Raw genomic sequence first — 15200 nt, 5'->3', positions numbered from 1 at the left:
AGACCAGGAAAGGACATTTCCATGTATCTGCTAGTTTACAGTTACATGGAAAGGGTTTGACCTCAGCATGTTTTCTAGTGTACCTCTGTCTGTGTATGTTGATAGTGCATCTTGGAGATACACAGTGTGATTCACCCACTTGGGAGACAGTGAGAAGCAGATGAATCACTTTGGATGACATCAGAGCCAGACCAAACTTTTACGCAAAACTTGGCAAAAATCTGAAGAATAAACCCCTGAACATGTGTGAAATTGTCTACATGAGCATCTTCCATCTTACTTCACCTTCTTCCGCTGGCTCAGAACTTCAGAACTTTATTTCCTGATGGAGAAAAAACTGCAAAAATTCAAGTAATATGCCACAAGACATTTTCTGGATAGATCCAACGCAAATCAAAGCAAAAACCTCAAAAGAAAACTTCTCTTGTGGATCCTCAAGCCCTGTTTTGCAGGTATGTGAAATGCAGATGATGAATGATAAACATCTGAAGTTTTGGACTAGTACCAACGTTCTACTTTTGTATTCACCCTTCACTGTACAGGACTCACAGCATCAAAGGGAAACACTAAGTACACTCAGAAAACCAGCATGACTGGATTCTCAGAGCTCTACTAACACAGCCAACTGTTCTTCAATTTCTGACTTTATTGACTAGCCTGTTTCTCTCTGAGTGATACAAGGCAAATTTTTTAGAACTAGTAATTAAGGAAGAGAAACAACCTGATACTATTAAGAGACTCTTGTGGAAAGTGCTGCAAGCAAGAAGAGAGAGAGTGTAAGTGAATTTGACCCACACTGGGAAGCCTATATTGCTTGGAAGCCTGTGGGTGCAAAACATCCACAAAGTAAGTGTTGCCAAGCATGAAAAACTTGAGAGCAACGCACAATATGTCCAGCTCCTGGAAAATGCAGCAAACTGAACCATCTTAGCTTCCTTGAAAATTGCTCATGACTGAAGCCAGTAACTTCATTCTTCCTCTACCATTTTGCTTCAGGGTCTATGCCAATGTTCACCAACAGGCTAAAAGCAAGCCAAAACAACTCCAAATGCATTGTTCACCCACCAGGCAGTGGTGATAAGGAAGAACTCATGGCCTGTTCCCCAACAGCTGCTAGAAAGACCAGCAGCAAAACTCCCAGGCTATCGACAGTTTTACTGCTTGGAGTTCTCTAAGTAATAAAGCCATCTCATTTCAGAAAGTATTAAGCATCATCACAGGAAAAGTATTGCAATGACTATAAAGATCCTCCTAAAGTTATTTCTGTAAAAAACCTATCATTTTACAGGATGCTCTTCTATATTATTCTGCCTTTTATTCTTAAACCTAGTTTCAGACTGTGAGCAAATGTACACCTTGTACAGCAGCTTCCGCCCATAGTTTCCCCAGAGCATCGTACATGCAAAAGCTCCCTGAAGGATATAAGTTTCATGGTAAAATACTGGTAGACTGTTACACTAGCAGGAATAGTTTTAAAGAAAGTTGAACACGTTTGACAGCACCCAGGGTGAACTACTGCTGGTTATCATCTCAGAAGTGGCACCCGAGGAGCTTGACCTGACACATCAGCAAAGCACTCTGAAACCACACTAAGTTTGGAACACAGCAAGGCAAATGAGAAACAACAACGATGGCCGTACAGCTTACTCAGACCATCCCCAAGAGAGCAGCCATATGCTGACAACGAACACTGCAGCCGAAAGGAACCAAAATTGTACAACAGCTTCTTAAAATAAATCCTCCCAACAGGCCCTGCTTCCTGTTCTGTTAACAGCCACCAGAGGAGTGGAACTTCCTCTGAGTCACGTAAACGCATGTGTGCTCAAGAGCACTAAGCTCTGGGTGCCTAGGCACGTGTGGCTGCACACGCTTTTGTGCAGTCAGCTACAGAACCAAAAGAAGAACATGAAAGCAGGATGTCTCTCTCCTCTCTCTGTTTTCTTCCTCTCTGCAGAGAACTTTATGTAGTTGAAAACTGAAAAATTGTGAGCTTTTTCCTCTCTACAGGTAAAACGTGAGCAAGTGTTGCAGGCCCTTAATAGCACATGGGTAGCTAGAGCTCAGCCTGGTACATGTACTCAGAGGTAACACATCACCCGTGCTGTGTCATGTCATCCCTGGGAATCTCCAGGATCAAGAACTTACCACTACACCATTTTGTATGAAGGATCAAACTGGACAGGGTCAGGGTAGAATATCAAGATAAAACATTCTTCATGATAACTGAATGTTGTGTTCTCAAATCTTTTATCTCATTTTCAAAAGCATATTTCTACCTTTATGCTTGTGAAGACAACTTTTACGTTGTGAACCAAGAGTAAGCAGTACAGTAAGTTGCCCAAGTTTGCAAACACACTAAAACAGGTTTCTTGAAAATAACTTCCACATCATATGCCTTGAAATGTTTGAACCCCATCCTTCTCCCCAGAGTTTTTTGTTTGAACATATCTGGTTTCTTCAGGTTTGAATCAATGGAAGAAAAAGACTGTGGCTTTTTGTTATGTCTTGGGTTAAAACCTATTGAAACCGGTAGATCTAGCACTACATTTCCTTTCAAGCTAAATAAGGCTACAGTTAAATAACTCTTTGTTTTGTAATTGCTAAAAACAAAAGACTGCAAAAAACCCCACAGGCTGTGCAGGGTCTGGACCTCACAAGACAAAGGGAATCACGGGAACAGATGCCCCAAATGTGGAGATTAGGGCAATGAGTAGCGCAGCTCTGCTCCTAAAAGTGTTGCGGATGAATATGGTATCTTTGTCGACATATGAAGCAGATCCTAACACGTGGGGCTTACTGTAAGCCAATGTTAAGTACGTAATTTTTACCACATCAACCTACTGTAATTATTTCTTTGGTATTTTGCTAGCTGTCAATAGTAAAATAGTAAAAGCATAAAACTGTCTAATATTTAGGGGGTGTAAAGAATACTAAGAACAGGTTTCTTCTTAAAGAAAGCCATCCAAAATGAGTTTACTCTCTCAGAATACTGATAGGTTACTTTAAAATAAATTTCTGAAACACATTAAGCAGGTGAAAAGGACTTCAGTTTCATCCTTTAACCACACCTTATCCTTGGCCAAATCCTAGATGGCTAATTACTTCCAGTTATTTCTGAATAAAGTTTTAACCACCTCTGTTGGAGTCAGCAGTATCTAATGTGTTGGGGAGAGGGGAGGAAGTGATCTGAGCGTTAGACAAGTAATAGCCTTAATGACAGAATAAAAGCAAAAGAACAAAACAGAGTAACTGAAAAGGACAGTAGACTGATTTGCCTATAGCAGCATTTGAGGAAGGCCTAGAAGAAAGTGGGACACCTAACAGTATCCAGAAGCCTTTATTTCAGCTCTATCATGTCCTAAGTTTTGGCAAGAAGAAATACGGGCAGGAAGTGCTAAGAAGATTTCTAGTCCTTCACCTTGATACTCAGATAGTCTTTCTCACAGCACCAGTACATCAAATCAAACTTGATTTATCCTTAAAAAAACCATCTGATTCCCCAAAGCTCTGCAGCATCTCTGGCCTGTTTTCAGAGCACTGTGGCACGCAGGAGGTGGACTAGGTGCTGAGGAGGAGATACAGCATGTGTTCAGGAGAAGGAAGGACTACATGAGTATCCCATGGAAAAAACATGTCCTCCTCAACCTAGTCTCCAGATGACCTGTTATAAATGTGAGCAATTATTTAAGTCAAGCAAAGTATAAGGGATTACATGTGTATTTAAATCTTTGCTTGAATTGACTTATAAAGTGGGAAAGCCATGAAAATGCAAAATTCACTTTGGAAAAATATGCCCAGATAAGGATCTATTAGGCTTTCTGGATAACTGCAATATCTGGATTATCTGTGCATGTATATATGTTCTTTAACACTGTAGAAATGGGGTATCCTACATATAATGTTGAACATTTCAGTATCCCTGTAAATTAGAAAAGAAGATGGAAAACAGGACATGGAGAAAGTATTTTGTCCACTATTACAGAAAACTGGCAAGAATTAGCAGCTAAAGCCCGATATCTTCAGACCTCAATGTTAAAACCATATTTCCTTTGATATTCCTCATTCCTAGGGCACATTTAAAAGAGCAGTGAACAGCCGATGCTGATTGTTGTGGCTCATTAACCAGTCTGTAATAGATATGTGCCCTGCCTATACTCATTTACCATAACAAATATTTGCACATAGGACTGAGGCAGTGGGAAACCACACACGCACAAATAATCATCTCCGTCAACCCTTCCTTTCAAGGCCTGGTTCCACTCCCTCCTCCATCTCAGTCCCTCCATCAATATCCCCATTTGCCTTTTAGTTTTGCTTAGATTACAAGTTATGGTCACTAAGTACATGAAAACTGTAACCAAAGACTGTCTGTGCCTAACATAATCATTCAAATACTTTCCAGCTAATGATTTACTGTTTGCTTCACTTCTCCACCCACTGTCTGGCTTTTTTAGGGCAAAGACATAATTTCTTGCATGTTGCTAGAGGACTACACACACCAATGGGGCTAAGAACGCAATAAAAAAGATTTAACGGCAAAGGGGAAGAATAGAACATTCGAGTATTTTCCCTTCAGCAGAAAACAGTATGTTGCTACTTTGGTGGCAAAGGCTCCTATGCCCAGAAGAAGCTAAGAACTGCCTTCTGAGAGTGCCATGCCAGTGGAAGTACTTTTGGCTCAACGTGCCCACGTGTCTGCTGATCTGATTCTTGAATGAGACAATTCACTGTCTGTTTCTGGGGAAAGAATGAATGGAGGAGTTAGATCAGTTATCTGAGAGTCTTCAGGATACACTCTGACAGATGATGAAAGGTCTCTAATATGTGATTGAAATACCCTGTACCAAAATACTCACATTAAACCTCGGCTGATTACACACAGGTCTGAGCTATCTCAGACCTTCAGAACAGGAATTGAGTTGTTTATCAGTGAAAGCCAAACTTCTAAAAAGCTGGCTGCCCACTACAGAGCCTTTGTGTTGGGTGAATTAGCTTCAGGAAGAGAATCAAAATGAATTAAAACCACATGGAGATCCTCTCCCTTCACCCTTCTTTTCCCCTTTCCTTTTGCTATATGAATCCCCTCACCACAAGACAGAGGCCAGTTCAGTCTAATTTAGTCCAGTGTTTTTGTTTCCTAAAGTCTCAGTCTTGGGCCGAGTCCATTAATAGGCTGCAGCTGATTTTAATCTAGATGAACTCAAGACTTCTCTCTTCTTTGGTTTTAAAAAGATTACAAATTGTGTGTTATATAAATAGAGGGAAAAGGGAAAAAAAGAACCAGAATGAGTAAAAAATCTGCTCTCCATTAGCTGACCTGCTGAACAAGCCTGTGATTCAAATAAAGATGAGAAATGAGAGTTGTGGGGGAAAAAATACACAACTAAAAGCTCTAGTGATTCTGCACCCAGACACACTGGTAAGAGGAGATGCAGTAATGTCTGATAGCTACCATTGCCATCCTAACAACACAGAAGAGATATTAACGAGACTCCAAAAGTGGCAAACCAGATGCCTCAAAGACTGTTCTGATAGTTTGCAGCACCCCTTCCCAGTTAAACTTAAAATCACTTTGATTAGCAAATATGACGTCTTCATATCTCATGTGTCTCTGGTAGTTATTAAGTTGGTCTTAGACTAGCTCCTTGTAGATACTTGTGAGAATAAAAGAATGCCATGATACCTATGCAGACTGATTCAAGTGGGATCTCTAAAAGGGGTGCTGAACCTAGAGGGAGTTGCCTCAGATCAGTGTTGAGTTACTTTGGGAGAACAAGAAGGTGTATGGGTATGTTGTCCTCTAAACAACCAGTTCTGCTATACACCAGTACTAATACGATTATGGTCAAAACACTTTTGTCTTATTGGTACCAGACCACTCCGTGTAGACATCTTTGTTTCCTCTCCTCCTGTCACACAGAAGGAAGGAAAGCTGAATGTCATAATCCTCTTCCATCTCAGAAAGGGCAATCTCTTAATCAACCTTCTGAACTACCTAGACTTACTCCTGTTCACTTCTTAGTACAGTGTGGTTTTAGTGTACGTCACCCTAAAATAATGTTATGTGCTCTCAACCCCAGATCTCTCAGCATCAGTTTTCTTTATTAATTTCCTTGTGTACTGATTTTTTTAAATAAGACATTTAAACACTCAGAGAATGCTATCATATGATACTACTAAGGATCTGAAAATTGGAAATGCCAATCTTAAATTATTTTAATTTTGGGTGGGAAGGGGCTGGCCTTTTTGGTTTTTTTATGCCAGCTTGAATTCTCTGGCTGCTTTAGTGACTTTCCGAAGAGTCACTTCGGAACTCTACACACAGTCATAGGACACAGGATGGCTCAAGACTGCATGAATCCATGATTTTTAAAATAATTGCAATAAGCTGCAAATGTGACACTAATTTTTCTCGAAGCTCAACCTCAGTGCTGATGCATTAAAAGTTTCCCTTTAGAGGAATCTCGTGAACAGCTCATACACAACTGCTCTATTTAAAAATGGCCACTGCCACAGAGGAGCAAAGCCAAACATGAAGGGACTATGAACAGCAAGTGAATAGAGTGTAACCTCTCACAGCAACCTGCAGTCACAGTCCTGGCGGAGAGCAGCAGGATGGCAGCCATTTGGAAGAAAGAGAGTTACAGAGTTGTCTGTAACAGACTTTTGTTCTTTAACTCCAGCTGAAAAATACAGGTAAAAAACTGTTTTCAATCCACAAGAAAAAAAAAGGTTTTTAATAACCTGTGAGCAAGATCCTAAGTACTCACAAACAAAAGATTCCAAGAAGCTGGAGTCTTGATGTCATGATAACTTAAAAATTTCAAAATAGCTTCGATTCCTCAGAGAATCCATTTCAGAAATCCAGAAATGTCTTTCTCTGCTTGCTAATGCTGTCATTCAGGGAATCACACACATCTGTTTTACAGAAACAGAGTATATACCTGCATAAAGTAAAAATCACGATTTTGCCATAAGAAGGAAATACAGCAGACGTAGTAAAAGTGCTCGTAATCAACAATATACAGTAGATATGCAGAGAAACAGACAGACAGACATGAGTAAGAAGAATTACATGATCCTATCAGCTTTACCTGAATACAACCCCTTGTAATAAGTCTTAATTGCAATGATAAACGTGCCTGGATTAAACCCAGCAATTTTTCATTCCTGGCTAATGGGGCAAATGTAACTTGGAAGGGGTCTGTATGCAATCACTGGAGGTTTTATTTGTGTAACTTTTCTGGAGTTTGACTATGACTGTATTTGATTGCATGTGGGTGGCTGTGGGACGGGTGGACAGCTGGGTGAAAAACTATGACAAAAGGAATCTTGTCCCATTTCCTGCCTGCGCTTCATTCACTAATGAGCACTGCTCTGGGTCATTCTCAAGATTTCTTCATCTGTTGTTGTCTCGTCTGCAAAAGGGGCACCCCAGCAGTGGAGCTGTTGTCAGCTTGTCTTGAGAGTTTATTCTGCTGCCTCTCACCCCTGCAGCTGTGTGGGATTGTAAGTGCCTGGCTGTAAACAACGCCATATTTCGTGCTTCTTTTTGGATGACCTGAAGGCCAGTCTGAGGCCAGATGTGTTTGCTGGTGTAATCTGTTTCCCATTTCTTGTGATAAATGCGTATCTCAACAACTAATAATAAAGTGAAATCAGGATTTATCTGTCTTCTTCAGCGTGATTTGTGTTGGAAAAAGAATGTTAATAAAACATAGCGAAGTTCTCAGTCTCTCCTTTCTTCCTGGAGCGCTTGAAATGTTCAGTGAACATAACCCTACGAGTAAACAACTGGGCTGGTGAATCTGATGCCATTAGACTCCTGCTGTAGCAGCCAATATCCCTCTCGCTAGTTTGTAGCAACAGCCATTTTGCTTCTTTAAGAAACACTGTTTTGTAGTAACATGGTCTCATTTATTCTTGTTTCTTTTGTCAGATCAGTTCACTTGAAAAAGTTTCCTCCTGGTAACAGGTTTAGTCTTTTTACTAGGATTCTTTTATGAAAGGCTTCTACTTGTCTGCAGGCAGGTTTCAGCTATCTCCTACAGCCAACTATTCTGTTATCAAGTCCAGTCCCTTAACTAGAAACCCCACTAGAGCCATGTGAAGACTGCATCTCTCTCCCTGTGTCCAAGATAGCTCTCTGTGAGCTCCAGTAAGCCTCTATCCAGGGAAAACGAGTAAATCACACTCGATTTCATTATATTAAAGAGATGTCTTTTGATTTGTCTTGTAAAATGGTATTGAAATAGCTTTCCCCTTCTAAGCAGGTGGAAAGGTGAGGCAGAGGGAAGAGGAAAGCTGCAAGAGCTTAGCCCCACCCCATCCACTAATGGCCCACAAGGCATGTGCCGTTGCAGTCCAACACACGGCTGTGCTCCCCATGATTCTCCCTCTCTTCTTTCCAGTTAGACCATGATCATATCCACCCCTGCTCCTCATATCTATCATAGTGGAACCCTCACTCTCTATTAAAACCTCTCCTCAAGTCTGTCAGAGACACTCCACCAACGAGAAGCAATTCTGTTAGGCATAGCTTTGATACCAGACTTCCAGTCTTCTGATATCTGCTACATGGTCTTTTACGTCCTCTACAAGTTGAAATAATGATAGATAGATAGATAGATAGTCAGTCATAAAAACAGTTTCTGTAAAGGAAGTCATAGGGTTGTCATTTCCCCAAGAAGCCTTTCAGAGAAATGCTCTAAAGTTTCATCCCAAAGGTTTTGCCAAGCCTTCTAGTCCTGGGAGGGAAAGGAAACCCCTTCCACAGTGCTAGGAAGCTCTAATTACAGATGCATCAAACCAGCACCTACTTTTATTCAAGATAATTGTTCCCTGACAGTACTCAGAAGCTGATCTATTGTCTTCAATTGCACTAATGAATGTTAGTTACTCAGCCAGCCTTGCTAGATCTTTTCAGCAAATGGGCCACCAAAAACCTAAGTAAATTCTATTTCTTCCGTGCCTCTTCAGTTCTTTATTAACACCCAAGTACAAAAACTGTAACTGCATACATAAACCTCCATGACTGGCATGACTGAAGACAACTATTTCAGCTGGTACGGAAGACACAATTTATACCATTAAAACCACTCATCATGGTATGTGAGAAGGAAAGAAACCCTTTTAGCTTTTAAGAAACAAATAATTTCTACGGTTAACAATTAGGAAAACAAAACAAACTGGAAACATTTGTATTTGTAAACTGAGTATACTCGCTGTGGCTTGACTAAGATGTGCTAAACATAATCTTGGATTTTTTTCTTCAAAGAACCACTATACTTTAAGATGCTAGTAAAGTAAAAAACCTAAGCATGGGCAGAGTCATTCCCTCACTGCTCCATCTGTGTTTTCAGCATTTTACTGTGCTTTCATATCTACTACGTGAAGTAAAGATCAGTCTGTTTCCAGAAGGCTACTTTGGTGGGTGGTCTGAATTCATTCTATTTCTTAATTTTATTTTCCAGGACATTCAGAGTTTTCTTTCCATTTTCTCTGTTGAACTTAGTGGTTTTACAGAGCCACAATACCAACAACATAATATGGAGTATTTGCTTTATTTCTTCCTGTATCCAGCATGGTTTTACACACCAGCTGATCATCTCCAGAACCACAAGAAGCATATCAAATTTGAGCTTGGCCCTAATTCTCCTGCTTCCATCAGTTTTGTATATCGTTGACATACTATGACCCCTTGAAGAACATTCCTTACACTTGACCCTCTCAGTAGTTTCATGGGATTCTGCCCATTCTCTTTGTATTCTTATCAAATGCTTTCACTCTGCCAAATTAACATGGCCTCAGAACACTTGCATTAAAAAAAACAAGGCTATTTTCTCTAATTAAAGATCTTGCTCTGTCTACAGTAATGTCGGTAGAGCCTTCACAAAACATATAATCTATGAAGCCACTGTATTATAAAAAGTTTGCAAGCAGTCTTCTGAAACTCATGTCTTACTCACTAGAGGAAGCAAATCCTTTATCTGAGCTAATCAGTAGAATAGAGTTGTGAGCGCAATTAGATTCTGGAATTATGGAAATAGACTCTGTCATAAATGCGTGAAAGTGTCATTTTGTACATCACACACCATGGTAACCTGTGAATTAACAAGAAATCAATGCAGGGGTGCACCCTGAATGTGAAGACAAAGATGATAAGTATTTGTGGGCTGCTTTCATTTTGTGTTCCGAAATTTCGAAGCATTATATACAAGGAATGAACTCTCTATATCAGAATCAAAATACGCACCCACTTTTTTCAAACACCCCAACAACACAGCATTGCCTCTAGTGGGGTGTAAATCTGTTTCTCCAGTGTCTCTTGGTACATAGAGATGGTACATGGACTAGAGAAAGCCAGAGTAAGACTAATGCACAGGCAGGCTAAGCAAGCTTTCATGATTGCAAGGAATATCTTTAAATCATAACCTGAGCTTAGCTGAAGACACAATCATTGCCTGAGTCATCTGAAAATCCAAAACAGTGTCTCTGAGCATGGTAAACTGTCATTAATCTGACAGTGTGTCAGCCTCATGACTTGAAGGACAGGGAGAGGGATGCAGGGATTCTGCCACTTCAGCACACAACTCTGTGGGTGGAGCAGGAGCAGAAAAGTACGGTAAGCCTGACTCAGTCTCCAGCAGATACATTCCTGATGCTTCAGCAACATGACTGAACTTTACACTCAGGACACCCGGTGCCTGTCACACTCAATAAGGAAATGGCATCTCTTACTGTTCCTCATGGTGAGCAACAATGCAGAGGAATCAAATGGCAGAGAAGCAGCAAAGCAGAGGAATCAGGGTTTAAAACCAGGGTTTTAAAACCTCACATGACCTAAATAAATACTAGCACTGACATACCTGATTTGAGGCTGTCATGCAAAGGAAGCCTAGTCTTTAGATAAACAAAGTGTCCGCCCTTAACCTCCTGAACTAGCAATTTTCCCTGTCTAATACTGCGGAAAGGTTACGCTGCAGTGCCCTGTGCTTCCTCACATTTAAAGTTAGGGTAGCCAAGGGCAACAAAGACTCCTTCCTCTCTAGCCTGATAGCAGAGTTCTTCCTTCCTTTTGTTCACATGAAGAACAAACACCCAGCTGAACAATAACTGTGGATGCTTCATTATGATGCTCTTCTGGGCACCCAGCCCTGGTTAGCAGTATCTTACCACTTGGTTTTGTTTTGAAGGAAACCGTGAATGGTCTTTTCAGTTGCTGGTGTTTCAAGACCAACATTACCTCTACTTCCTCTGTTTTCAAGTCTCCTTATTTTACCAACAATATGTGGCACTATGAAGAAAAAAAAAAAAAAAAAGACACAGAACCAATGAACTGAGAAAACTGCCAGTCTAAGAGGCAAGCAATAACAGAAGGCCATTTCAACTAGCTTTCTCTGAACCAGTTAAGCTACTGATTCTGAGCATTAGGAAAAAAAACAAAACCAAACCCAAAGAAAGCCAAAACAACTTAATCCTTGGCAACTATTGGAGGAAGCGCACATGAAGAACACAGTGCCTTGGAATATACTTTAGGCTTGGAATACACTTTATTTGAAAACATCCAGACATCTGATCATACTTCCTGAAATCAACATCAGCAGCAGACCCCTCCCTGTCACATCTCCTACTTCATGGACAAAAAAGCCTTTAGTCATTCAACAAAATCCATACCTTCTGATCCATAACAGACACGTGGCAAACCTGATTTACCACAGCCTTATCACTTGTGCATTCCCGCAGACTTTCAGTCTTCTTGGACAAGCAATTGTTTTGGACAAGTTACAAAATTATCACTCACTTTTCACACTATGGGAAGGAAAGGTGAACAAATTTAATGACAATTGTGCAGTCGCCTTTGGACAATCAACCCAGGCATAGTCAAGAAGCTACACTGAAAACAGGTGTCGGTGTATGCAGTTCCAGTGGTGACTAGGAAGGGGAGCAAAGGGGGACAGACAGCTTCATCCTCAGCCAAGGCTCTTTTTCTGCAAAGATCTGTCCACAAAAGACACATTCTCGAACTGAGTGTGAGGCAAGCTGGCCTCAATTAGCACCATGCTGTCGGCTGCAGCCCTCAAGTGCACCAGCTCATTTACCCCCTCTCCCAGAAGATGACTTGAGTTTGCAGATTCAGTTTGTACGTTCAAGTTTCCTGCGCCTTTGAGTGATACAGCGGTAAGCAGTGTTCTTCCTGAGCCCAGAGAGCTGGGACCAGCTAGAGGGATGCCTTTCTCTCCTCATGTTCAGATGTGACAGTGGAATTTAGTTCATTCTACACTGCAGAAATCTGGACTTGCTCTGACTTCTGGCCACCGCTTAGGAACCTTTCCTAGGGCATGACAAATCTTCCAAATGAAAATCAAACAGTGCCTCGGGTGGCTGCTTGTCCTCACTGCTGCTACAGTAGGTGGGAAGCTATGGGTCAGTTGTGTGACCACCCATTGCCCAGTTCAGCCTAATGCGCACTCAAGACAAAAAGGGGGAGCAAACCCGTTTCTCAAGGAAAAGAAAGTATCCTGGATGAATAAAAGCTAGCTCTGTTAAACTCCAATAGACTCCTATTCAGTATTACTCAGCTGGAAGGGCTGTAGCTATGAAGCAAGGCCACAAATTTGCAGGGGAAGGAGGGCTGAAAGGCAAAGAAGAAACGACATACCTTTGAGCTCTGGTGTGCACAGCATGAGGCCCTGCATCTGTATCAAATATGAAGGTGGCTGGGATCACATTACGGAACTATCAGAGCTATGCTTTAACCACCCTAATTTAGCAGTTTTGGCTTTTGCTACCACATTAGAATACATTGGCTTGATTTTCAAAGGTAACAAGCACCTACAGCTCCCACTGACTTCAGTGACAGCTGCAGCTCTAAAAATCAATTTAAGATAGTTTGCATATCAAGAAGAACTGAAGGAAAATAAAAGGCCTATTGTGTGAATATGAAGAGTTTAAACACTGCTGATGGGTGGTATAAGAGTCCCTTCCCTTTTCAAATGAATTTCACTTCATGTTTTGTTTGGTTTTCCTGTTGATGCATCCTGCACCCTCCAGTGCTAAGCCGGTGGGATCCCACATACTTTTCCTGGCATGTGGTGTTTAAAATAAGAGACCTCAGCAATCGGATATCCTCAGCATTTCCAGCTATTGAACACAATCATGAGTACTGTGATCCAATTTCAGAGCAGAAAAGAAAAGATATATAGGAATATTCTCCCTGTGCTGGTATGGGGCAGACAAAAGAAAACTAAGCAAACAGGATGTTCTGCTCCTCTGTGAACTTCAGCAAATGGCCATGGCAGACAGGATACAGTCTACAAACTCACAGCTGCAATGTATGTGCCTGGCTGCCCAATACCTTGTTCACTCGCAGTACAAATAGGGCATGAAGGAAGTAAAAGGTGTAGTGTGCAGTTCCCACCTGACATGCCTCCAGACTGAAGTCCTTCATCAAACACACGCAGCCTGAAGGAAGAATGGGATGTTTTCTGTATGCTACTAAGCAAAAGAGTCTTATCCCTAAACTCACTCAGAACATCTTCAGGAGCGCAATGCTTGGTGTTCACGTCTCAGGACATCAGTCTGCTTATTCTAAGCTTATTCACTCAGTAGTAAGGCACATCCCAGCTGAGGTCTCCACAACAGCACACACCACTCTGGGAAATCACCCTATGGCAGACTGCTTGATAGCACTCTAATAGTCCCACAACGTTTTCTAGAAACGTCATTCTTCACACCTCTGCTGCTGCTTCTGGAGAGCATACCTTCACAGGGCATTGGACTATACCGGACTTCGTTTCTGTAATGGAAAAGCTGGGAAGTTTAAATGAAAATAAGATTCAGTGGACAATAAAGTAAAATCTTTTCAGCAACCACATCTCTTGTTGAACTGTTAATTGTAGGATCATCTGCCTGTGCTTCCTCTTCATCCATGCAGTCATGCTTGCACTGCCTTGCCGCAGTTGAGCCCTAAGGCAGACCCTGTAGGGTTATTCAGGTGCCAAACCAAAGAACAGCCAAGGCTGATACACCACGCTCTAAAAAACTGCTGACTAAACTTGTTGCCTCTCATCTCTGTAACCCTTGGTTAACTCAATCCAGCCCTGAAATTTAATCTCACAAATTTTTCAGGGGTCTTCACAGAACTGAATGACAAAGGGCTAGCTTCTGGTTTCATTACAACATAAACAATGAGGAGAAGCACTACAACAATCAGTAACACTACGTTAAAAGTTCAAATGAACATTACAGAAAATACCTTACAGTAATAGCCCAATGTTATTAATTTTAGGGGATGACTGTAAGGAGAAAAACCTTTTGAAGTAAAAACCTGTTTGTTGGGAGGGTTTATCACGTGTGTCTGTTTTTATGAAAGTGCTATATATTCCTGTTCCATCTTATCAAGACAGATTTAAGCTTATATGATAAGATCATTTAAATTTGTGGTTAGTCCAGTTTTAAAGACAGGGCAAGTCTACACATCAGATGCAAAGATACCTGAGGTTGTTCTAGGTGTGTTAATTCTGGAAACATAAAATTTCAAAGAAAACCAGCACTGGGGCCAAAGCATCAGGAACCCTATCTGCAAAGCCTTAACCCTGTGCTAATAAGCCCCACCTCAGGCAAAGTTTTCTAGTTTAGATGAAGTGCTGTTCAAATGTACCTATCTACACAGAATTGCCCTCTGGAGACTTGCAGGTTTAGACTGTAGCTAACTGTTGAATCTCCGCACCTCTGTCCCCTCCCCAGCACAGGGAACAATAAAGCATCCAGCATTTCTCTTTGGCAACCAGGCTGTACACTCAGAGACTTTACAAGATTTTAACATGGAGAATACATAAAGTCCTACAGCTAAAGAAAAGTTGCATGTCCTACCAAGGTTAAGTCATTTGGGTCATAGTCCTCTATTGCTGACTATCATTTTACAAGATAAAATGACAGTAGTGATGGCTTCACCAAACATGTTACTGGTGAAGCCAGAACAGACATAACCTTGGAGGACAGCAAAAGAAATCTAGTTGTGCCTACGTGAGAAAGGGATAAACCACAGTGAGACTTAACTACCTTTTACTTTCGTAAGTTGCACAGAAAAGCATGAGACTTTACTCTGGCTGAAAAACATGGTTTTGGACAGACATGTTTTTGGCTTCCTACTCATGAATGTGTTCGCTTAAGAACATGAAGTCCATTTTAGGTACATT

The 15200-nt window shown here is 41.1% G+C and overlaps 1 protein-coding gene across 13 annotated transcripts in view; it reads right to left on the bottom strand.

Moving 5' to 3' along the window:
* RAD51B (RAD51 paralog B) overlaps positions 1-15200 on the bottom strand; it is a 498432-nt gene that overhangs the window by 158704 nt on the left and 324528 nt on the right. For 7 of the 13 annotated variants that reach the window (XR_011324790.1, XM_069784185.1, XM_069784186.1 and 4 more), the window contains exon 11: positions 6578-6683. The exons of the other annotated variants lie outside the window; for them this stretch is intronic. Coding sequence is in view for 6 of the 7 variants with exons in the window: in XM_069784185.1 (XP_069640286.1) it covers positions 6578-6683 (106 nt within the window). In the remaining variant the exon portion in view is untranslated. The remainder of the gene's footprint in view (positions 1-6577; positions 6684-15200) is intronic. 13 annotated transcript variants of the gene reach the window in all.

Source organism: Haliaeetus albicilla, chromosome 5 (assembly GCF_947461875.1).
Source record: "Haliaeetus albicilla chromosome 5, bHalAlb1.1, whole genome shotgun sequence".
NCBI classification, from domain to species: domain Eukaryota; kingdom Metazoa; phylum Chordata; class Aves; order Accipitriformes; family Accipitridae; genus Haliaeetus; species Haliaeetus albicilla.
The sequence above is the reverse complement of the archived record's forward strand: the minus strand, read 5'-3'. Positions and strand labels throughout refer to the sequence as shown.